The sequence below is a fragment of the Aegilops tauschii genome, chromosome 2 (assembly GCF_002575655.3).
Source record: "Aegilops tauschii subsp. strangulata cultivar AL8/78 chromosome 2, Aet v6.0, whole genome shotgun sequence".
NCBI classification, from domain to species: Eukaryota; Viridiplantae; Streptophyta; class Magnoliopsida; order Poales; family Poaceae; genus Aegilops; species Aegilops tauschii.
The window spans coordinates 595,171,508-595,193,275 of NC_053036.3; the positions used below are offsets into that span (position 1 = coordinate 595,171,508).

At 53.3% G+C, this 21,768-nt stretch overlaps 2 protein-coding genes across 2 annotated transcripts; one reads left to right on the forward strand and one right to left on the reverse strand.

Annotated features, from left to right (window-relative positions):
- The first annotated feature begins 2,509 nt into the window (after positions 1-2,509).
- On the forward strand, positions 2,510-16,159 carry LOC141041313 (uncharacterized). Its single transcript, XM_073507452.1, has 4 exons — positions 2,510-2,977; positions 11,854-12,561; positions 12,753-12,869; positions 15,992-16,159. The coding sequence occupies exons 1-4, from the start codon at positions 2,510-2,512 to the stop codon at positions 16,157-16,159; spliced, it is 1,461 nt and encodes a 486-aa protein (XP_073363553.1).
- A 524-nt stretch (positions 16,160-16,683) lies between these two features.
- LOC109758608 (xyloglucan endotransglucosylase/hydrolase protein 24) lies at positions 16,684-17,933 on the reverse strand. The gene is made up of 2 exons (XM_020317472.3): positions 17,625-17,933; positions 16,684-17,526 (listed from the first exon to the last, which is right to left on the reverse strand). Exons 1-2 carry the CDS (start codon positions 17,892-17,894, stop codon positions 16,927-16,929), a joined length of 870 nt encoding a protein of 289 aa, XP_020173061.1. The 5' UTR covers positions 17,895-17,933; the 3' UTR covers positions 16,684-16,926.
- Between the last annotated feature and the right edge of the window lie 3,835 nt (positions 17,934-21,768).

The following is a 21,768-nucleotide window of genomic DNA, read 5'->3' on the forward strand; positions in this document are numbered from 1 at the left end:
ATTCGATCGTTGGTATCATCATAGCTAGTTCAATCTCGTTACCGGCAAGTCTCTTTACTCGTTCCATAATGCATCATCTTGAAACTAACTCATTAGTTACATTGCTTGCAAGGCTTATAGTGATGTGCACTACCGAGAGGGCCCAGAGATACCTCTCCGATACACGGAGTGACAAATCCTAATCTCGATCTATGCCAACTCAACAAACACCATCGGAGACACCAATACAGCATCTTTATAATCACCCAGTTACATTGTGATGTTTGATAGCACACAAGGTGTTCCTCCGGTAATCGGGAGTTACATAATCTCATAGTTAGAGGAACATGTATAAGTCATGAAGAAAGCAGTAGCAATAAAACTAAACGATCATTACTGCTAAGCTAACGGATGGGTCTTGTCCATCACATCATTCTCCTAATGATGTGATCCCGTTCATCAAATGACAACACATGTCTATGGTCAGGATACTTAACCATCTTTGATTAACGAGCTAGTAAAGTAGAGGCATACTAGGAACATTCTGTTTTGTCTATGTATTCACACATGTACTAAGTTTTCGGTTAATACAATTCTAGCATGAATAATGAACATTTATCATGATATAAGGAAATATAAAGAACAACTTTATTATTGCCTCTAGGGCATATTTCCTTCAAATGTATGGTTCCTAGACACTGACATTTCGCACGCCATGTAGGGGGCCGAGGCGTCTCGTATCATCGACCCACGTAGCCCTCGTCACCATTTCCCCCAGAATCGTAGGACTAACATGGCCTCAAGAACTTCGAAGGTGTCCTTTTCCTAGGTAAACAACAGGGACGTGCACTCCGAGGGACAAAGCCAACACCAAGAGGCATAGGAAGCCTAGAACGCTGCCCAGCAAATACCTCTGCCTCAGCCTCCACCCCCGTTCCCCCGCTCAAATGGGACCCCGCTTCCTAGTGGGACTGGGAGTTGGGCACGGGAGACGCCAGAGTTGGTGGGGCGAGCATCGGGGCCGCCTTGGCAGACCCCCATTGGGCCCCGGCTCCGCCTCAACGAGAGGGGCGAACCCACACCTCTGTGTTACCGTCGGCGACCACGGCCCGCACTTTCTACCGCCCGCCGCCGCGCTCTTGGCGACACGAGAGCTTCAGCGGTATCCACCGCCGAAAACTTAGTGCGGCCCATGGTTGGCACGGATTACGTATCTGCTTGGCATCGCTAGGAAGGTGCACGTGCGATCACGGACCCCTTCGAGGCGGCCCGAGCGTTCGCATCGGTCGGACCACACTCTCTGTTGCCTTTGCGCCCGCAGGAAGATGAGTGGCGCCTGGACCGCGAGCGCCATGAGGAGGAGGCGGACTACTCTGAGGCCTCCTCCCGGACCAAGGTAGTTTCTGCCGCCCGATGGAAGATGCCCGTGTCACCATCGAGCGCCGACGCGAGTGACATACCCGTATTCGCCCGGAATATCGCGGAGGTGGGACGCACAGCCCGGGAAGTTTCGGGCGATGGGACCCCGACCGTCGGTGCGGGATGCCAGGCGTTTACTGCCGGGCTACAAGAGGTGGTCTGGCCCCCACGTTTCAAGTCGGACTTGCCGCCGCTATACAACGGCACGACCAACCCCATCGAGTTCTTGCAACTCTACACCATAGGGATCCTGGCCGCAGACGGTCAAGCTGATCTCATGGTGAATTATATCCCAATGGCGCTCAAGGGCTCGGCGCGATCATGGCTGGTGAACCTTCCCCGCGCTCTATTGTGTCATGGGATGAACTGCGTGAACAATTCATCGCCAACTTCAGAGGAACCTTTGGCCGGTCGGGGGCTACCGCTGACCTAAGTGTTGTGCGGCAAAAGGAGGGGGAGACACTGCGCAAGTTCATCTAACGTTTCGTCCAGGTTCAAAACAGCATCCCCCGCATCAACGATGAGGAGGTGGTCGCAGCTTTCCGCAACATGGTCGAGGACCCCCGGATGCGCGAGAAAATGATAGTTCTGTGATGTAAGTACGGCCGTGGAACTCTTCGAGCTGGTTGCAAATGCGCTCGGGCAGCAGAGGCCCGAGACCGGCCCCTCACGTGACAAGTAGAGCCCGAAGCGGAACCCTTCGGTGTTAACGTGTATTGTACCTATGTATGTATGTGTACTTGTACTCCTAGTTTATAGGATCATGGAGCATGCCCAGGAATGCATGCCACTTCCATCGGGCTCCTTGTAACAGCTCTAGTGTGTGCATATCTTGTACTCGGTGTGGGTGAATGAATGCACAGAGACAATTGATCATTCTACTTGGTATCAGACTCCAGGCGACCCTGCCATGGCCGAGCACTCGATCTCCTCCGCCACCTCTCCGACCACCAGCTCGGCCACCTCACCGGGGACTCTCTCCAGCTCGTCCACCGACGCCGGCACCACCGCCGGCACTTCTCCTCCCTTCATCTTCGGCACCACCCCCTCTTCGCACAGTGGCTCATCCCCATCGCTCGGCTCTTAGTTCGCCCCCCTCTTCCCGCCCTCCATGGCGCCACCGCTCTCCTTCGCCGCCGCTCCCTCCCCCCACCCCAGTTTCCGCGATAGCATCCAGAACCACATCAAGTTTCTTCTCAACCCCGATGATCACAACTACCACAAGTGGAAGTCCTTCTTCCTCCTTGTTCTGATCCGCCATGGGGTCACCCAGTTCATCGAACAACCCCTTCCCCCCAACGCCACCGCCTTCCAGCGCGAGCTCGACGCCCACCTTGTGCTTTGGATCTACTCCACCCTTGCCGACAACCTCGTCGATCACGTCGTCGGGGCCACCACAGCCTATGATCTCTGGCACCGCATTCGCGACTACTTCCTGGCGAACTGCGTGGCGCGGTACATGATGTTGAACCGTCAATACCGCAACCTCAAGCAGGGGGATCTCTCCATCGCCGAGTATGCCCGCCGCATGAAGCTTCTCACCGTCGGGCTGGCCGACATCGAGCACGCCGTCACTGAGGTGGATCTCTGTCGGTGTCAAAACCGGCGGATCTCGGGTGGGGGTCCCGAACTGTGCGTCTAAGGCGGATGGTAACAGGAGGCGGGGGACACGATGTTTACCCAGGTTCGGGCCCTCTCGATGGAGGTAATACCCTACTTCCTGCTTGATTGATCTTGATGATGTGAGTATTACAAGAGTTGATCTACCACGAGATCGTAGAGGCTAAACCCTAGAAGCTAGCCTATGGTATGATTGTTGTTGTCCTACGGACTAAACCCTCCGGTTTATATAGACACCGGAGGGGGCTAGCGTTACACAGAGTCGGTTACAAGGGAGGAGATCTACATATCCGTATTGCCAAGCTTGCCTTCCACGCCAAATAGAGTCCCATCCGGACACGGGACGAAGTCTTCAATCTTGTATCTTCATAGTCCAACAGTCCGGCTAAAGTATATAGTCCGGCCGTCCGAGGACCCCCTAATCCAGGACTCCCTCAGTAGCCCCTGAACCAGGCTTCAATGACGATGAGTCCTGCGCGCAGATTTGTCTTCGGCATTGCAAGGCGGGTTCTTCCTCCGAATACTCCATAGAAGATTTCCGAACACAAGGATAGTGTCCGGCTCTGCAAAACGAATTCCACATACCATCGTAGAGAGAATAATATTTCCAAAAATCTAATCTGCTGACACGTTCGGCAGCATGACATCATACCACGGCCCGGTCATTATTGGAACCGTTTTCTCAACCAGCCTGCCACTGCATGTTTCGCGAGGCGGTTTTATTGGCACGTCTTGTCGAAGCAGAGATCGTGTTCCCCTTATTACGGGATTCTCATCAATACGGGTGTGGGTAACCCTATCGTGCCCGTTGGTATGACTCCTCGATTTTAGGCATGTTCCAAACGGCCACGCGGAAGACGCTTGATATTCACCCTCTCTATGAAGAGGCCAAGGCCTGTCCTTTTCTTCTCGCACTCAATCGAACCCTTCCCCCACCTCGAGTTCCAACACCCAAGGCTCAGGCTAGGCGCTTCGGACCTTCAATCATGTCCGGATCCGACCTTCAAGGTCGGTGGATGCCCTCCTCTGTCATAGAGGAGGACATTAAGAAGCTAAGAGAAGCCAGGTATCTGACCGACGAAATCTCGCACAGGCTACCTGCTCGAGGGCATGTCATTCCCACTCCCGAACCCGACGAGAGCGTCGTATTCGTCTCTCACTTCCTCCGAGGGCTAGGCCTTAGTCTAGATCCCTTTGTTAGGGGGCTCATGTTCTATTACGGGCTGGATTTCCATGACCTGGCCCCGGATTCCATCCTTCACATCTCGCCGTTCATCGTCGTGTGTGAGGCCTTCCTCCACGTCACCCCGCACTTCGGCTTGTGGCTCAAGACCTTTAATGTGGTGCCGAAGACGATTAATGGGCGACACACAGAATGCGGAGGAGTCGTAATAAGCAAAGGCGCCGATGTTCCATGGCCAAAGGGTTCCTTCCCGGAGGTATCCAGCTTATGGCAACGGGAGTGGTTTTACTAAGTGGGTGGCCGCCCCTGCCTTTCGCTCGGGCCCCCCGCCACAACTGACATCATGATTCAACAAGGGGCCGGACTGGGGGCCAGTAAATGATGTGCCAATATTGCTGAGTCGCATCCGAGATCTCCTCGAGAGAGATATCATCCTGGTCACGGTAATGCAAGTCATGCTAGTTCGTCGAATCCCGCCTTGCAAACGTCGACCTCTCCGTATGTGGGAGTTCAACCCGGAAGGACCGCGAGCTATTCAGCACTTCCTTGGCATGACGCTCGAAGAGATGTACAGATTGTTCTTCGGATCACAAATAAAGTGTCCGGACACCACCGAGGATGCAGGTCTGAGCTGCAATCGTCCAGATACCCAAGTAAGTAGTCCTTCGGCCGAACACGTTATCTCTTTATTTATCACAACATCATTTTGAATAGTCGCTCTTTGACCAGGACTGGGTAAAAAAGGCGAAGATGATCAGGTGTTCGGCCCCCCTTCCCGAAGGCTCAGCAGATCCAGTACTTGCCACAATGCTTGAGCTTGCGCCTTATCAAGCGCCCTCTGGGGAAGATAAAGGGGGGAATAAAGAGGCTGAAAGCGGGCCTCACTCATTATTCATCCAAACCGGGGGAATTAGCGCCTCCGCGAAGGAGGATAACCGGGGAGAAGAATCTTAAATTCCCTCTCCCCAGGGAAGCAAGAGGACCGCCTCTGAAGACTTGGAAACAATGGTTTCCAAACGAGGGAAGAAATCTTTGCCAGAGGGTCCTGCCCTGGAGGGTATCCTTACCGCACAGTGCCCGCAAGGGGATCAGCCCTCCACCGAGCTATAAGTAAACAAAAGTACTCCATAGTAAAAATATCCTGCTTTATTTCTGAGGACAATAACCGAAGCATATGTCTTATAGTTCGGATCATAGCCCTTCTCGACAGAGTTCGTCTTCGGGGGATCTTCTTTCGGAGATGATGGAGAGAGAAACACCTCCCCATGCCTCCCCGCCTCATGAGGGGGGCGACCCTGAGGTGTCATCACGGAGGATTTCTCCTTATCCGCCAAGGCCAGAGAGTAACCCTTCCGCCACCCGAAGTCCGGAGTATTCGGCTCCTAAGGAGAGCAATAAAAAGAGGTCGGGACTGTCCGGTGCGCGACCCGCCGCCCTGAAGAATCTTCTGGAGCAAGCGGCTATCTCAGAAGTGCATCGTACGCTAATGGGTACAGTGGTTGAGAGGATTTCATCCGCCGAAAGCGGGTTGCATGAAGCTTTTATGAGCCTGCTGAGGGGCTTTGAGGTACGCAAAGTAGTATATGTTTTTTACGGTACCGCACACGCTAGGTGTGCCCTATGCAGATAGTAGCCCCTGAGACTCTGGTTGCTGTCGAAAACGGCGGCAAACAGAGGATCATAGTCCCAGGTAATAATCATGCCGCCTTCATCTGCAGGTGGCTGAAGGTCCGGTGGCTAGCCGGACTGGTGAATTTGCCGAGCTGAAGCGGCAACTTGATGCGGCAGATGCCGACATCGTGCTTCTAAACAAGCGGCTTGACGAGGCACAGGGTATGTGTTTTCTCTGGTGATCAACACATATTAAGAGGAGCATGATGCTAGTATCTTTAATATGTTGTGACTGCAGATCGAGCTGCCGCCGTGGAGACCCTTCGGGCGGAACTTGCCCGAGCCAAGGAACAAGCCAGGAAGAGTGATGCGGCCGCTCTAAAGGCGGTCGAAGAGCTGAGAGCCGAACAGGCTGCGCATTGCCAAAGCAAGGATAAAATAGCCAAGATGGCTGTTGAGTTGAAAGATGCCGCCGACCGTTACGAGCTTCTTGAAAAGGAAAACCGAACGAAGATGACGGACCTGGAGAAGGCCATGGTAGCAGCCAAGGACGCCTGCTCTAAAATCAGAGCGGCGAAGGTGGAGCTATGTCAAGCCGGAGATATCGCGGCTGGGAAGCCCTTTTGTTGCGACCGAAGTTCGGAGATCCTAAGTATGCCCCTCTTGATCAATTATGGAGTTCTGCAGACGCATACGTGGATTTGGCAGCGAGTGCTGCTGATGCGGCCGAGTTTTTCAAAGATCAAAAAGATCGTGAAGTGGAAAAGTTGTTCTGGTCATAGTTCAATGTTCCAGTGCGTCCGCTGCTGTTAAATGAGCGAATGGCCGAGTGGGCCGAGCTCCATAGGTTGTCTGGGCTTGCCATGAGGTCTATTGTGGATCATCTTTGGCCGGAAGGACCAAGGCCGAATAGTTATTTTGGCTTAGTGCAATGATTCCTTGGTGCTGTGCCGCATATCGACGCTATGAAGAGGTCGGCATGCATAGAGGGTGCGCGGATGGCTCTTGCCCGTGTCAAGACATACTGGACAAAGATGGAGGCCGCCGCTATTGCAACCCAGAGTTCGGCCGTAGGCCGAGTATCGACCGAGCACTACTTTGAAGAAGTCCTTGAAGGCGCTCGTTTAATAGAGGCTCAGTGCTCGAAGAATATTATGTTCTAGTGACATGTATCCCCATTGTAAGAACAATGTTATTTGAATTATAAAGGCTGTGTTTATACTTTTGCCTGAAAGTATTATTATGCCTCCTGTGCGGTTGTTTATGTATATATATATATATATTTTATATATACATATATATATCCTGAAAGTTTGCAGTCGTCGGCTTCAGCCCCCACGCATATAATGCGGGGGTGTTCACAAAAGCGCGTCTTCACATTTGATCCAACGTCTTGGTCCATTATGGAGGTGGTAGCGCGGCGAACGAGGCAATTGGACTATATTGCTTTAACACTTTCACTTAACCATAGGAGTTTGACAGTGGGGCTACTATATAGCCCCTGGTATTTCCGCGGCTATCCGAATACGGTGCGCATACGTACATGACCGGGAAAACCGGTCCTTCGTTAATCCGGAGGAATACCGAAGATTCCGATGAGTCCTCGAGTGGTTGACCAGTCTCACGCTTTATCATGACAGTCAGTTTTCGGCTTTCTCTACTGAGGTGCTCGTCCGGATGAACCAGGGCACAATCGCAGTAGTTCTCCTGGTGCCACCTTAGCCGATAGAGCGGAACGTAAGGTAGCAAAACACGGCAGCCGGGCAAACCCAACATTTGACCAAAGACATGATTCGGAGCTGATGCATATAAGGCCAAACTCGCGACGCCGAACACTCCCTAAGGTATTCGGTCTTTATAACATATACCGGGCTGAGCAATGCCCTTGATAATGAACCCCGAGTGTCCAGGTACATGCAATATTCCGACGTGGCGAAATGCCAATAACGTCAGCATCCTTCTCGGTTATACTGAGTATCCGGAGGATGTGAAGCAACAAAAGACAGTACAAAAGGTTTACACAGGGTCTTAATCTAAAAAGAAACCTTTGAGCGGGTCCCTGCTGCACGTCTGCGCCTGTGTCTCCGTTGTGCCGTATCCTGGAAGGGTGTAGCACGATTGTCATCTATAAAAGAGAAGAACTTAGGTGAAAGTTGTCGTGCGAAGAATTGGTTATTCTCAATAAACCATTAAAATTCAAGATAAGTAAAGTTGAGCCGAACTAGTCCTTTTTACACGCGGGAAGCCCCTGATACCGCCTATGGGGGTATAATCATCAAACCAATCTCAGGTTTATCTAAGCTGTTATAGCTAGTAATGCGCCGGACTCGTCTAGCCGTGTCCGCGGTCTTGACGACCGATCATTTATTCTGGTTGGAGAGGCCGTTTAGTGTTCGGCTGTTAAAGCCGCCGCACGTTCTTCCGCGCGTAAGGAACGCTCAATATTTGCACTAACTGTGATGATGCCACGTGGACCGGGCATCTTAAGCTTAAGAGAAGCATAATGTGGTACTGCATTAAAATGAGCGAAAGCTGTTCTTCCGAGTAGTGCTTGATAGCCGCTTCGGAATGGAGCGGTGTCGAAGGTTAACTTTTCACTTCGGAAGTTGTCGGGGGAACCGAATACAACCTCTAGCACTAGAGAGCCCGTACAGCGGGCCTCTGGGCCTGGCATTACCCCTTTAAAGGTAGTAGTACTTTGACAGATTCTTGTCGGGTCTATCCCCATTTTGCGGACTGTGTCCTGATATATCAAATTAAGACTACTGCCGCCGTCCATGAGGACTTGGGTGAGATGGTATCCGTCGATAATTGGGTCTAGCACCAAGGAAGCCAATCCTCCGTGCTGGATACTTGTCAGGTGATCCCTGCGATCAAAGGTGATTGGGCGGGCCGACCAAGGGTTGAACTTGGGGGTGACGGGCTCTACGGCGCATGTGTCTTGAAGTGCATGTTTTCCCTTTCTTTCTGTTACGTGAATCATGTTCACTGTTTTGACCTCTGGTGGGAATTTTTTCTGTCCCCCAGTGCTTTGCTGATGAGACTCATCCTCGTCTTCACTTGGTGTCTCCCTCCCCTTGTGTTCAGCGTTTAGCTTGCCGGCCTGCTTGAAGACCCAGCATTCTCTGTGGGTGTGATTCGCAGGTTTGTCGGAGGTGCTGTGAATCTCACATAATTTGTCTAGAATCTTCTTGAGGATGGATGGTCCATCTTTGTTGCCTTTGAAAGGCTTCTTCCGCCGACCGGGTTGAGAGCCCCTGAAACCGGCGTTTACCGCCGTGTTGGCTGGGCTGTCTTCGTTATTTCGACGCTTGCTTTTATTGCGTCGTGGTTTTCCATTACCATCCCTGACTTCAGATGTGCCTGGGTCGCTGGTGCTACTACGAGCCAGCCAGCTATCTTCGCCTGCGCAAATGCGGGTCATGAGGCTTGTTAGGGCTGCCATTGTCCTTGGTTTTTCTTGGCCGAGGTGTCTGGCGAGCCATTCGTCGCGAACGATGTGTTTGAAAGCTGCTAAGGCTTCGGCGTCCGGGCAGTCGACGATTTGGTTCTTCTTAGTGAGAAATCTGTTCCAAAGCTTTCGGGTTGACTCTCCGGGTTGTTGAGTTATGTGACTTAAATCGTCTGCGTCCGGAGGTCGGACATAAGTCCCTTGAAAATTGGCCCTAAAAGCATCCTCAAGCTCCTCCCAACTTCCAATTGAATTTTCTGGGAGGCTCTTCAGCCAGTGCCGAGCTGGTCCTTTCAGCTTGAGGGGCAGGTATTTAATGGCGTGGAGATCGTCTCCGCGAGCCATATGGATGTGGAGGATGAAGTCCTCAATCCAGACCCCAGGGTCTGTCGTTCCGTCGTACGCCTCTATGTTCACGGGCTTGAATCCCTCTGGAAATTCATGATCCAGTACCTCATCGGTGAAGCATAGGGGGTGTGCGGCACCCCTGTATTTGGATGTATCGTGGCGTTCGGACGGTTGTAGTATTCGGTTTTGATTTTGTGTCGGAGCACGCTTCCTAGATCCATAGATGGACCTGGTCATACCGGATTTTTGGCGCAAGTCCTCACGTAAATTGTGTGTCGACTTATGTGCGGCCCCGTTAGCCGCCCTATCATGGCCACGAGGTGGTCGATCCGGCTGATCGGCCGTTTTATTCTTCGGCTGTGTGGGCTCTATGGCCTCATCATCGAACTCAGGCAACAGCTTGCGCTTTGGATTGCTCTTTGTATGGCAACTACCACCATAATTTTCTTCAGTGTCGAGCACTTTGTTCCATCTACTGTTGAGCGTATTCTGCGCGGCCTTAAGCCTTTGCTTCTGCTTCTTCAGACTCCTCACGGTGGCAATAAGCCTTCTACGGAGGTTCTCTTGTTCTAAGTGCCTTTCCAGGATGACGTGTGCATCGTCGTCTGGATTGTTTTCCTCTCTGGAGAGGGGTTGATGAGCTTTATCCTCGGCGTCGACGTGTTCGGACAACTGCTCCGTACTATGTTCGCCGTTCGCTGGTTCATCCTGCTCTATCGCTGGGTCAATGTTGTCGTCTCCTCTGGAGTCGACCGGGGTGTTATTTTCTCTTGCGCTGTTATCGCTGTTTTTGCCGAGGCGGGATTTGGAGCGGCGCCTACGCCGTCGCTTTGGTTGCTTCTCGAGGGAGCTATCCTTCGCTGCATCCTTCTGTTCCTCGTCATTGTTTTCTTTGGGTGTATCCACCATGTATATATCGTGTGACGAGGTGGCTGTCCAGCGCCCTGTAGGCGGTGGTTCCTGCTCATCTCCTGCATGGTCGTCCATACCGTCGATGTCTTCGGAGTCGAAATTGAGCATGTCGGTTAAATCGTCGACAGTGGCTACTACGTGGGTGGTGGGTGGGGAGCGAATTTCTTCGTCGTCTGCATCCCATTCTAGCCGGACATAGTTCGGCCAAGGTTCTCCTGACAAGGAGAGAGACCTTAATGAATTTAGCACATCGCCGAAAGGCGAGTGCTGAAAGATATCCGCGGAGGTAAACTCCATGATCGGTGCCCGATCAGATTCGATAGGCACGGACGTAAGCGGCTCGGAGCCCGTGGCCGGGGACGAATCCAATGGTTCGGCAACACGGCTCTCGTAGGAGGTGAAGTCAGTATTCGGCTCTATCGCCACCGAGAGTGCGGCCTCCGTGGAGGGGCCTATCCGCCCGTCCTCAGATGGCGCAATTTGTTCCGGATTAAGGGCCGGAGCAGTTGCAGGTGTGATCTCCCGAACACTGTCCGACGACAGAGTTAAGTCATGCTCGTCGTGATTGTGCGGCGCACCTGACATGGGCTCGAATCCGTCGAAGATCAAGTCTCCGCGGATGTCGGCAGTATAGTTAAAGTTTTCGAACCTGACCTGATGGCCAGGGGCATAGCTTTCAATCTGCTCTAGATGGCCAAGCGAGTTGGCCCGCAGTACGAAGCCGCCGAATACGAAGATCTGTCCGGGGAGGAAAACGTCACCCCGGATCGCATCGTTGCCGATGATCGAAGGAGCCATCAAGCCTTACGGTGACGGCACAGTGGAACTCTCAATGAAAGCACCAATGTCGGTGTCAAAACCGGCGGATCTCGGGTAGGGGGTCCCGAACTATGCGTCTAAGGCGGATGGCAATAGGAGGCGGGGGACACGATGTTTACCCAGGTTTGGGCCCTCTCGATGGAGGTAATACCCTACTTCCTGCTTGATTGACCTTGATGATATGAGTATTACAAGAGTTGATCTACCACGAGATCGTAGAGGCTAAACCCTAGAAGCTAGCCTATGGTATGATTGTTGTTGTCCTACGGACTAAACCCTCCGGTTTATATAGACACTGGCGAGGGCTAGGGTTACACAGAGTCGGTTACAAGGGAGGAGATCTACATATCCGTATTGCCAAGCTTGCCTTCCACGCCAAGGAGAGTCCCATCCGGACACGGGACGAAGTCTTCAATCTTGTATCTTCATAGTCCAATAGTCCGGCTGAAGTATATAGTCCGGCCGTCCGAGGACCCCCCTAATCCAGGACTCCCTCAATCTCACCACTCAGTTTCTTCACGGCATCGACAAACGTCTCGACACCATCCGCGTCGTGCTCGGGGACACGGTTCCTCTGCCGCCGTTCGAGACGGTGTTCTCTCGCATGAAGCTCGCCGAGGAGAATCTCGCCCAGCGCGTGGCTGATGAGCCGGCCACGATTCTCGCTGTCACCGGGAGCGGCGGCCCCTCCAGTAGCTCTTCTGGATTCGGCGGCTCCGGTCCTCGCCCCGTCGACCGCGCTGATCGCTCCAATAATCGGGGGCCCACCTCTGCGGTCGGCCACGGCTCTGGCAACCGCGGTGGACGCGGCCGTGGGCGCGGGCGCGGCCATGGGCGCGGTGATCACGGCGGTCGTGGAAGCCCCCCGCCCATGTCCTACAATCCCTACATGGGGTTCTTCGCGCCCTACGGGTTGGAACTCTCGAACCCGCGTCCTGGCTGGGTCCCTCCCAACGCCGCCGGCGTGCTCGGCCCGCAGCCCGGGTCCCATGCGCAGGCGTATCCGATGCAGTTCTCCAGCTACCACGCGCCGACGCCGCCTGCACCGCCCTCCTGGGATCACCTCACCATGCTCCAGGCCGCCTATAGCGCCAACGGCATCTCCAACAACGGCTCCGCTCCGCATGAGTGGTACCTTGACAGCGGCACCTCCTCCCACGTCACCGGCAACCCTGGTTACCTCGACCTTTCGAATCCTTCTTTAAAGCCTTTCTCACTAGTATTGTTGTTGGCAATGGCACACATCTTCCCATTCAAGCCACTGGCTCGGCCACCTTACCCCCTCACAACTTCCATCTACGCGACGTTCTCTTTTCTCCCCATGTCGTCACTAGTCTCTTTTTCGTTCGCCAGTTCACCAAAGATAACTTATGCTCTATTGAATTTTTCCCTCTTGGCTTTGTTGTGAAGGATCTTCGAACCAGGAGGGTAATCATGATCTCCGCTAGCTCCGGCGACCTCTATCCCTTCTTCGGCAATAACAAGCCTTGGAGCACCGCCCTCTCCGCCACCACCTCCAACGCCGACGTATGGCATCGACGGCTTGGGCACCCTAGCCCTCAAGTTACTTCTTCCTTAGCAGCCCATGATTTTCTTCCCTCTTGTAATAAGATTGCGCATACACCATGTAATGCTTGCCAACTTGGACGGCAGCCGCGCCTACCTTTCCCTACTTCACATAGTCGTACCTTTGCTCCATTTGATTTAATCCATTGTGATTTATGGACCAGCCCCGTTGTAAGCTTTTCCGGTTATCAATATTACTTGATTGTGCTTGATGATTACACTCACTTCTCATGGTCATTTCCTCTTCGCAACAAGTCGGACACATCCCTTACTCTCCAATGCTTTTTCTCTTACGTTCGTACTCAATACAATGTGATCATCAAAGCCTTACAGTGCGACAATGGTGGTGAGTTTATCAACTCCACACTCCGTGCGTTCTTCTCCGCTAAAGGCATTGCCTACCGCTTCTCCTGCCCTCACACCTCACCACAGAATGGCAAGGCCGAACGTCTTATTCGCACTACAAATGACATCATCCGCACTCTCCTCGTCCAAGCCAACCTCACCCCTCCCTTTTGTGCTGAAGCCTTGCACACGGCCACATATCTACTCAACCGTCGCCCTTCACGTGCCATTCACGACCACACACCGTACTACATGCTTCATGGCATTCACCCCACGTACGGTCATTTGCGAGTGTTTGGGTGTCTTTGTTACCCCAACCTCTATGCCACATCTCCCCATAAGCTAGCCCCGCGCTCCACTCGTTGCATTTTCATCGGTTATCCCCTTGAACACAAGGGGTATCGCTGCTACGATCTCGCATAACGACGCATGATCGTATCCCGGCACGTCACCTTTCACGAGAACATTTTCCCATATGCACCGCCCACACCACCGCCCCAATCCGCCCGCTCCGCAGAAAATCCCACCCCGCCTGTCCTCCAATCCCTGCAAGATTCGCTCCGCTCCTCACCTACCTCATACCGGGACCCACGCAATCCTCTGGATGGGACGCCCCCATGCAGGCCCCTCCCATCTCGCCAGGTCATCCCCAGCCCACCAACCACATCCACGTGCAGCCCTCCCTCTGGATCGCACCGGTCCCTCACACCTGCCTCCCCACCACCCCCGCGGCCACGCGCTTCCTCGGGCCTCACGCCTGCCTCGCCTGCCACGTCCGATCCTTGGATCGCCCGCCCAATTCCCCTGCCCGCGGATCCTCCTTGGATCCGGCGCCTGCCAGTCCTACCACCGACCCCATGCCATCCACCTCTGATTCCGCGCCATCCACTCCCGTGCAGCCACGTCTGCCCCCTCGCGCCTGGTCCATTAAACCTCCCCACAACTCGCATAAAATGCAAACTCGTTCCAAATCCGGCTTTTGCCAACCCAAGCGCCTCTTCCAAGCCAACACCGGCCCCTCCACCATATCCCCCATCCATCTGACGTACCGTTCTGCCCTCAAAGACCCACATTGGCAACGTGCAATGCTAGATGAATATGATGCTTTAATCAAGAATTCTACTTAGTATTTGGTTCCCAGACCTGCAGGTGTTAATGTGGTGACCGGCAAGTGGATATATCGCCACAAGTTCCACCCTGATGACACCTTGGCTCTGTACAAGGCACATTGGGTTGTGCAAGGTTTCACTCAGCGGGAGGGCGTCGACTACGATGAGACATTCAGCCCGGTTGTCAAACCGGCCACCATTCGCGTTGTGCTTAGCATTGCCACGTCCAGCCCATGGCCCATTCACCAACTTGACGTGAAGAATGCATTCCTCCACGGCAATCTCAAGGAGAAGATGTATTGCACTCAACCGTCTCGCTTCGTGGGTCCCTCCCGGCCGGACAATGTGTGCCTTCTTCGCAAATCCCTCTATGGCTTGAAGCAAGCCCCCCGCACATGGTTTCACCGTTTCCGTTCCTTCCTCTTGTCACTTGGTTTCACCGCATCCGAAAGTGACTCTTCGCTCTTCATCTTGCACCGTGGAACCTCTGTTTCCTACCTCCTCGTGTACGTGGATGATATCATCCTCACCGCTAGCACACTACAGACTCTCCACCACATCATCTCCTCTCTCAAACACGAGTTTTCTATGTCTGATCTCGGTGAGCTCCATCACTTTCTCGGCATCAACATCACACCAAACACCCGCGGGCTATTCTTGTGCCAGCAACAATATGCCCTCGAGGTTCTTGAGCGCGCCAAGATGCTCAACTGTAGGCTTGTCTCCACTCCCATCGACACACAATCCAAACTCTCTGCCCATGATGGTCGTCTTCTTTACAATCCCACTCTATACCGCAGCCTAGCCGGTGCACTTCAATACCTCACACTCACTCGGCCCGACCTCTCCTACGCGGTTCAACAAGTGTGTCTCTTCATGCGTGCACCTCGAGATTCTCACACGCAACTCATCAAACGCATCCTTAGATATCTCTGTGGCACTACCCACTATGGCTTGCAACTGTACAATTCATCCTCCCTCGGCCTTATGGCTTATACCGACGCTGATTGGGCCGGCTGTCCGGACACGCGCAAGTCCACCTCCGGGTTCTGTGTCTTTCTAGGCCAAAACCTGTTGTCCTGGTCCTCTAAGAGGCAAGCCACTGTCTCCCGGTCTAGTGCCGAGGCCGAATACCGTGGCGTCGCAAATAGTGTTGCTGAGTCGTGTTGGTTGCGTCAGCTCTTGCATGAGCTCCGTCACCCGTCAACCCATGCTACCATCGTCTATTGTGACAATGTATCGGCCTCCTACATTGCCTCCAATCCCGTCCAGCACCAGCGGACAAAGCACATTGAGATCGATCTTCATTTTGTCCGCGACCGCGTGGCTCTCGGTGACATTCGTGTACTACACGTCCCTTCCAGTTCGCAATTCGCGGATTTGTTCACCAAGGGGCTTCCCTCACAGGTCTTCCACGAGTTCAGATCCAGCCTCAACATCCTTCCACATGGAGTTCCGGCTGAGGGGGGGTGTTAACGTGTATTGTACCTGTGTATGTATGTGTACTTGTACTCCTAGTTTATAGGATCATGGAGCATGCCCAGGCCTGCGTGCCACTTCCATCGGGCTCCTTGTAACCGCTCCAGTGTGTGTGTATCTTGTACTCGGTGTGGGTGAATGAATGCACAGAGACAATTGATCATTCTACTTCCGGCGGTCCTCGCGGAAGAGCCTGAGTGGAAGCAGCAAAAGAAGGAGGGCATGTCCTTCGGCGGCACGGGCGGCAAGCCTTATTGCGCGCACACACACGAGACAGCCGACTACTGTGAAGTCAAACAGCTGCGGGAGGACCGCTAGAAGGAGTGGCGTGAAAAGAGACGCATAGAAGACAAGAAGGAAGGTGGTCGCGGGGGTGGACACGCCGGCAACCGCGGAGGCGGGCGCAACCGTCCCCCTCTCGACCACGACAAAGCAAACGATGTGGGCGCCGAAGACAGCTTTGACTCTCACAAGGAGGGAGGCGGAGAGTTTCAAGAGCCCAGAGTTGTAACATGCATCCATGGGGGCCCAAACCCCACTCTCAAATCGGCACTTCAAGAAGCTCACCCGGGAAGTCAATGCGGCTCTTCCCGGGGGAGGAACCCCTAAGCCCCTGAGATGGTCCAAAGTCCCAATGGTGTTTGACGTTGGCGACCACCCGTCCAGAGCGAAAGCCGTGGGGGTCGTCCCGATCATGGTCACCCCCACCATTCACAACATCAAGGTCACCAAGACGCTCATTGACGAGGGAGCAGGGTTGAATGTTATCTCCCCTGAGGTATTCGACCAGATGCCATTCACTTTTTATGGTAATACTTAGGAACTAAGCTGGGTCACATAAAACTCATCCATGTATATCATAGCATAATGCAAATATATATATACACAAACACATAGGTATATGATGGAGCTGTTCAAAAGAAACAAAATTTGGAAGACAAGAATGAAAAATCTTGAGAACAAATAATAATAATAATACTATAAATGAAGTCCCAGTCCAATCAATCGATTGTGTATGGAGTGGTAGACCGGCCGGGCAACCATTGTTCCTTGGTGCGTGCCACGATCAGACAGCAGCTGGATCATCAGTACTGCGGCAGGCTGCACTCGGGGCCGGGCTTCTTGTTGTCCTTGTAGTCGACGCAGTAGTCGTATATCCTGTTGTACTTCTGCTTCTCCAGCATCTTGGTCCGCTGCTGGTCGCTGAGGCCAGCACAGTTCTGCTCCTGACCTCCATGGCCGAAGGCCCCCTCGCAGCCGTAGACGCAGGAGTCGCTTCCGTCGCAGGGGCAGACGTCGAGGACCATGTCGCGGTAGCTGGCGACGAAGGGCGCCTTGGACCAGTCGGCCTTGACGCGGCCGCCCTGCGTGCACCAGTCCTCCGCCGACCAGATGCTGGAGTAGCCGAACATGGGCCGCTTGATCGGGTACGCGATGCCCTTGTCCCGGTAGTTGCGGAACACCCTGATCGGGGTGTCGTCGACGTACCAGACGATCATGCAGGGCGTCCAGGAGATGGTGTAGGTGTGGAAGTCGGTGGTGGGGTCGAACCAGGGCACGAACTGCATCTCCTTCTTGCCCACGCCGTCGGCGAACACGTTGGTGTGCAGCGTGTAGGGCTGCCCCGTCTCGTTCCCCAGGAACTCGAAGTCGATCTCGTCATGGTCCTTCCCCACCGATGATGTCTGAATTTGCAATCAATCGATGCACATACAGTGAGCATTGCAGCACAAACTCATTGGCAAGTATGGGTAATTAAGGACGATAGGATAGAGATACGTACGTAGTATGTGGTGACGGTGCCGGCGGAGTTCCCCGGGACGAGCTTGATGCGGGTGGAGACGCTGCCGTAGATGAACTGCTGCTTCGTCTGCAGCAAGCAGCCAGAGGTGTTGCTCTTTAGGGACATGGTGAGGCCATGGCCGTCGTCGGAGAAGGCCGCGTTCTCGGCGTTCCACTTGATGTCGCAGTTATCCCGGAAACTGGCACTGGCGAGGCCGATGGCCGCCGCCGCGACCGCGACCAGGAGGACCGCCCTCCTTGAGCTCTCCATCTTGGTTCCTCCGGCTTGATTGCTGGTGTAGGAAGTGTTTGTGTATCAAGACTTGATGAAAATGCAGAGGGGTGACAGGGGCTTATATAACCAGCAGCTAGCTCCTCTCTGCATTTCATTGCGGTTCTGTACTCATTGTTTCCGGTCAAAGGGGAGTTTTTGGTGGGCACGTTGTAGTACGTAGCTAGCTGGGTTACTTGGCGTCATGTCTTATTATTCTCTCTTCAGGTTGCTGGCTTGTTCAATTATCATACAGTATCTGATTGCCTGTATATCTGGAACGCCTCTTTGCCATGGTTAGTGCTCCGCACAACGGCGTTCCGTACCTCTGCTTGGCACCCGTCGGTGAGACGTAGACGACGGAATTCGTCACCGGTCAGCAAAGGTGGGGAACAAGGTGGTGCCGCGTGGCGTGTTTGCTTCTTCAGCCCCAAGCGGTACCAAACCAAGGTATGATCGGAAAAGGTCATAAACTGAATTCTGAAGAATTCCTGAACTGAATCCTGCTCTCGGCGGGGCTGGGGTTCGAGCAATTCCACGTACTCGTCTTTTATTTATAAATGACATTTTGATTTAGACGATATATGAAAATGAGTGAATGCCCGACCTCTGCATAACAGGATGCACATAGCCCCCCCCCCCCCCCCCCGGTTGCCCTTCCCGGCGACTCGGGGGCGAAAAACGTAGCGCCGCCTCCTTCCACAGCCCCTCTCTCGTCTCGCCACCGCCAGAGGCTCCGGACGGCGGCGGCAGGGCAACTCTCCGGCTGGCGCGAGGTGGCAGGATGCAATGCCTCGTGCGCGTGTGTGGCGGCGATGATGTGGTGTGCGGTGGCGCGGGTCACTGGCAAGGGGGGTGGATGGTGGCACACATGGGATGGCTGGGTGTGGCTTGCTCAGAGGTGATGCGCCCTCTCTCGGGCCTTCGTACCTCCGGTGTCTAGTGTCAATCACGCCTAGATGTGGCATCACGGAGTGGGGCATTCGGCCGTCGACTACTCGTGTAGTGTCTTGGGGGCTGTAAGGTCATTTCCCTACTTTGTGTTTTAGATGATGATGACAACCCTTTGTTGGTCTAATCTTGTGCTAAGTGCTTCAGGTTCTCGGTGAATAGGCTTGCATCGTTTAGCTATTCTCTCTGGAAGGAAAAGATCGAAGATGGTGTTTGTCTACATGTTTATCTCTTTGGTCGTAGGAAACCCGTACTATTAAGAGGGAATCCACATCGGAAGGCGTTGGGTGAATCATTGCACGTACACTTCTTCCTCACCCACCTTTGCCTTCCTTGTTTTGTGACAGAGAGAGAGCTCCCCTTCTTTTTCAGCTGTTGCTGTGTACTCCCAGTGGTTGTACCGCTCGTTCGAGCGGTTGTACCGCTGGCTCTTGGCACTAACCCAACCACCACCCCAGGGGTGATACCCTGGGGTTGAATAACCCAGTCATGACCAAGCGGTTGTGCCGCTGCCCCCGGGCGGTGGTACCACCACCGTGCTTAAACTTGACTGCGGTGTGTCAGTGGCGGTTGTACCGGCCAGGTACCGCTCAACAACCGGTCCGGTTTCTGTTTTGATGTGGTACTTGGGCGGTGGTGGACCGGTTGTTCCGGTTGTGCTCCGCACACCGATACCACCGGTGCCCTAAGCGGTTCTACCGCTTAGGACTTAGCCACCCAGGGTACCAGGGCCAGGCGGTTGCACTGGTGCAGTACCGCTCGATCACCGCTCTCATGGGTGACTCCCTACTGTTTCAAAGTGGTGGTTGAGCGGTGGCTGAACGGTTGTCCCGGTTGCTCTCCACAACCGGTACTACCGCCTGTCTGCCCGGTTGTACCGCTTGATAGGGTTTCTGCAGGTTACCCGTGAGTCCCGGTTGTACCGGGACGAGGAGCGGTTGTACCGCTGCAGTGCTGTTTTCGCAGTAACGGTTGGATTTTAGGGTTTGCTATATAAGGGTGGTTCTTCCACCTACCACATTCACCTCTTGCCTCTCTCTCTCCACCATTAATGACATTCAAGCTCTCATGCCCGATCTCTCTCTCTAGCCACTCAAACTTGTTGATTTGCTAGGGATTGAAGGAGGAGACCTAGATCTACACTTTCACCAAAGGATATTTGATTCCCCCATACTTTCTTGTGTGGATTTTGTTACTTTTGGGTGTTTGAGCACCCTAGACGATTGAGGTCACCTCGGAGCCACATTCCATTTGTTGGGGAACGTAGTAATTTCAAAAAATATCCTACGCACACGCAAGATCATGGTGATGCATAGCAACGAGAGGGGAGAGTGTTGTCCACGTACCCTCGTAGACCGTAAGCGGAAGCGTTGTGACAACGCGGTTGATGTAGTCGTACGTCTTTACGATCGACCGATCCTAGTACCGAAAGTACGGCACCTCCACGATCTGCACACGTTCGGTTCGGTGACGTCCCACGAACTCACGATCCAGCAGAGTGTCGAGGGAGAGCTTCGTCAGCACGACGGCGTGATGACGGTGATGATGAAGCTACCGGCGCAGGGCTTCGCCTAAGCACTGCAACTATATGACCGAGGTGGATTATGGTGGAGGGGGGCACCGCACACGGCTAAAAGATCAATGATCAACTTGTGTGTCCTAGGGTGCCCCCTGCCCCCGTATATAAAGGAGCAAGGGGGAGGCCGGCCGGCCCTTGTGGCGCGCCAGGAGAGGAGGAGTCCTCCTCCTAGTAGGAGTAGGACTCCCCTTTCCTACTCCTACTAGGAGGGGGGAAGGAAGGAGGAGAGGGAGAAGGAAAGGGGGCGCCCCCCCCTTCTCTAGTCCAATTCGGACCAGAGGGGGAGGGGGCGTGCGGCCTGCCCTGGCCGGCCCTCTCTCTCTCCACTAAGGCCCATGTGGCCCATTAGTTCTCCCGGGGGGTTCCGGTAACGCTCCGGCACTCCGGTTTTCTCCGAAATCACACGGAACACTTCCGGTGTCCAAATATAGCCGTCCAATATATCAATCTTTATGTCTCAACCATTTCGAGACTCCTCGTCATGTCCGTGATCGTATCCGGGACTCCGAACTACCTTCGGTACATCAAAACACAGAAACTCATAATACCGATCGTCACCGAACGTTAAGCGTGCGGACCTTACGGGTTCGAGAACTATGTAGACATGACCGAGACTCATCTCTGGTCAATAACGAATAGCAGAACCTGAATCTCATATTGATTCCTACATATTCTACGAAGATCTTTATCGGTCAAACCGCATAACAACATACGTTGTTCCCTTTGTCATCGGTATGTTACTTGCCTGAGATTCGATCGTCGGTATCTCAATACTTAGTTCAATCTCGTTACCGGCAAGTCTCTTTACTCGTTCCGTAATGCATCATCTTGCAACTAACTCATTAGTCACATTGCTTGCAAGGCTTATAGTGTTGTGCATTACTGAGAGCGCCCAGAGATACCTCTCCGACAATCGGAGTGACAAATCCTAATCTCGATCTATGCCAACTCAACAAGTACCATCGGAGACACCTGTAGAGCATCTTTATAATCACGCAGTTACGTTGTGACGTTTGATAGCACACAAGGTGTTCCTCCGGTATTCGGGAGTTTTATAATCTCATAGTCTGAGGAACATGTATAAGTCATGAAGAAAGCAGTAGCAATGAAACTGTGACGATCATAATGCTAAGCTAACGGATGGGCCTTGTCCATCACATCATTCTCCTAATGATGTGATCCCGTTCATCAAATGACAACACATGTCTATGGTTTAGGAAACATAACCATCTTTGATAAATGAGCTGGTCAAGTAGAGGCATACTAGGGACACTTTGTTTTGTCTATGTATTCACACATGTACTAAGTTTCCGGTTAATACAATTCTAGCATGAATAATAAACA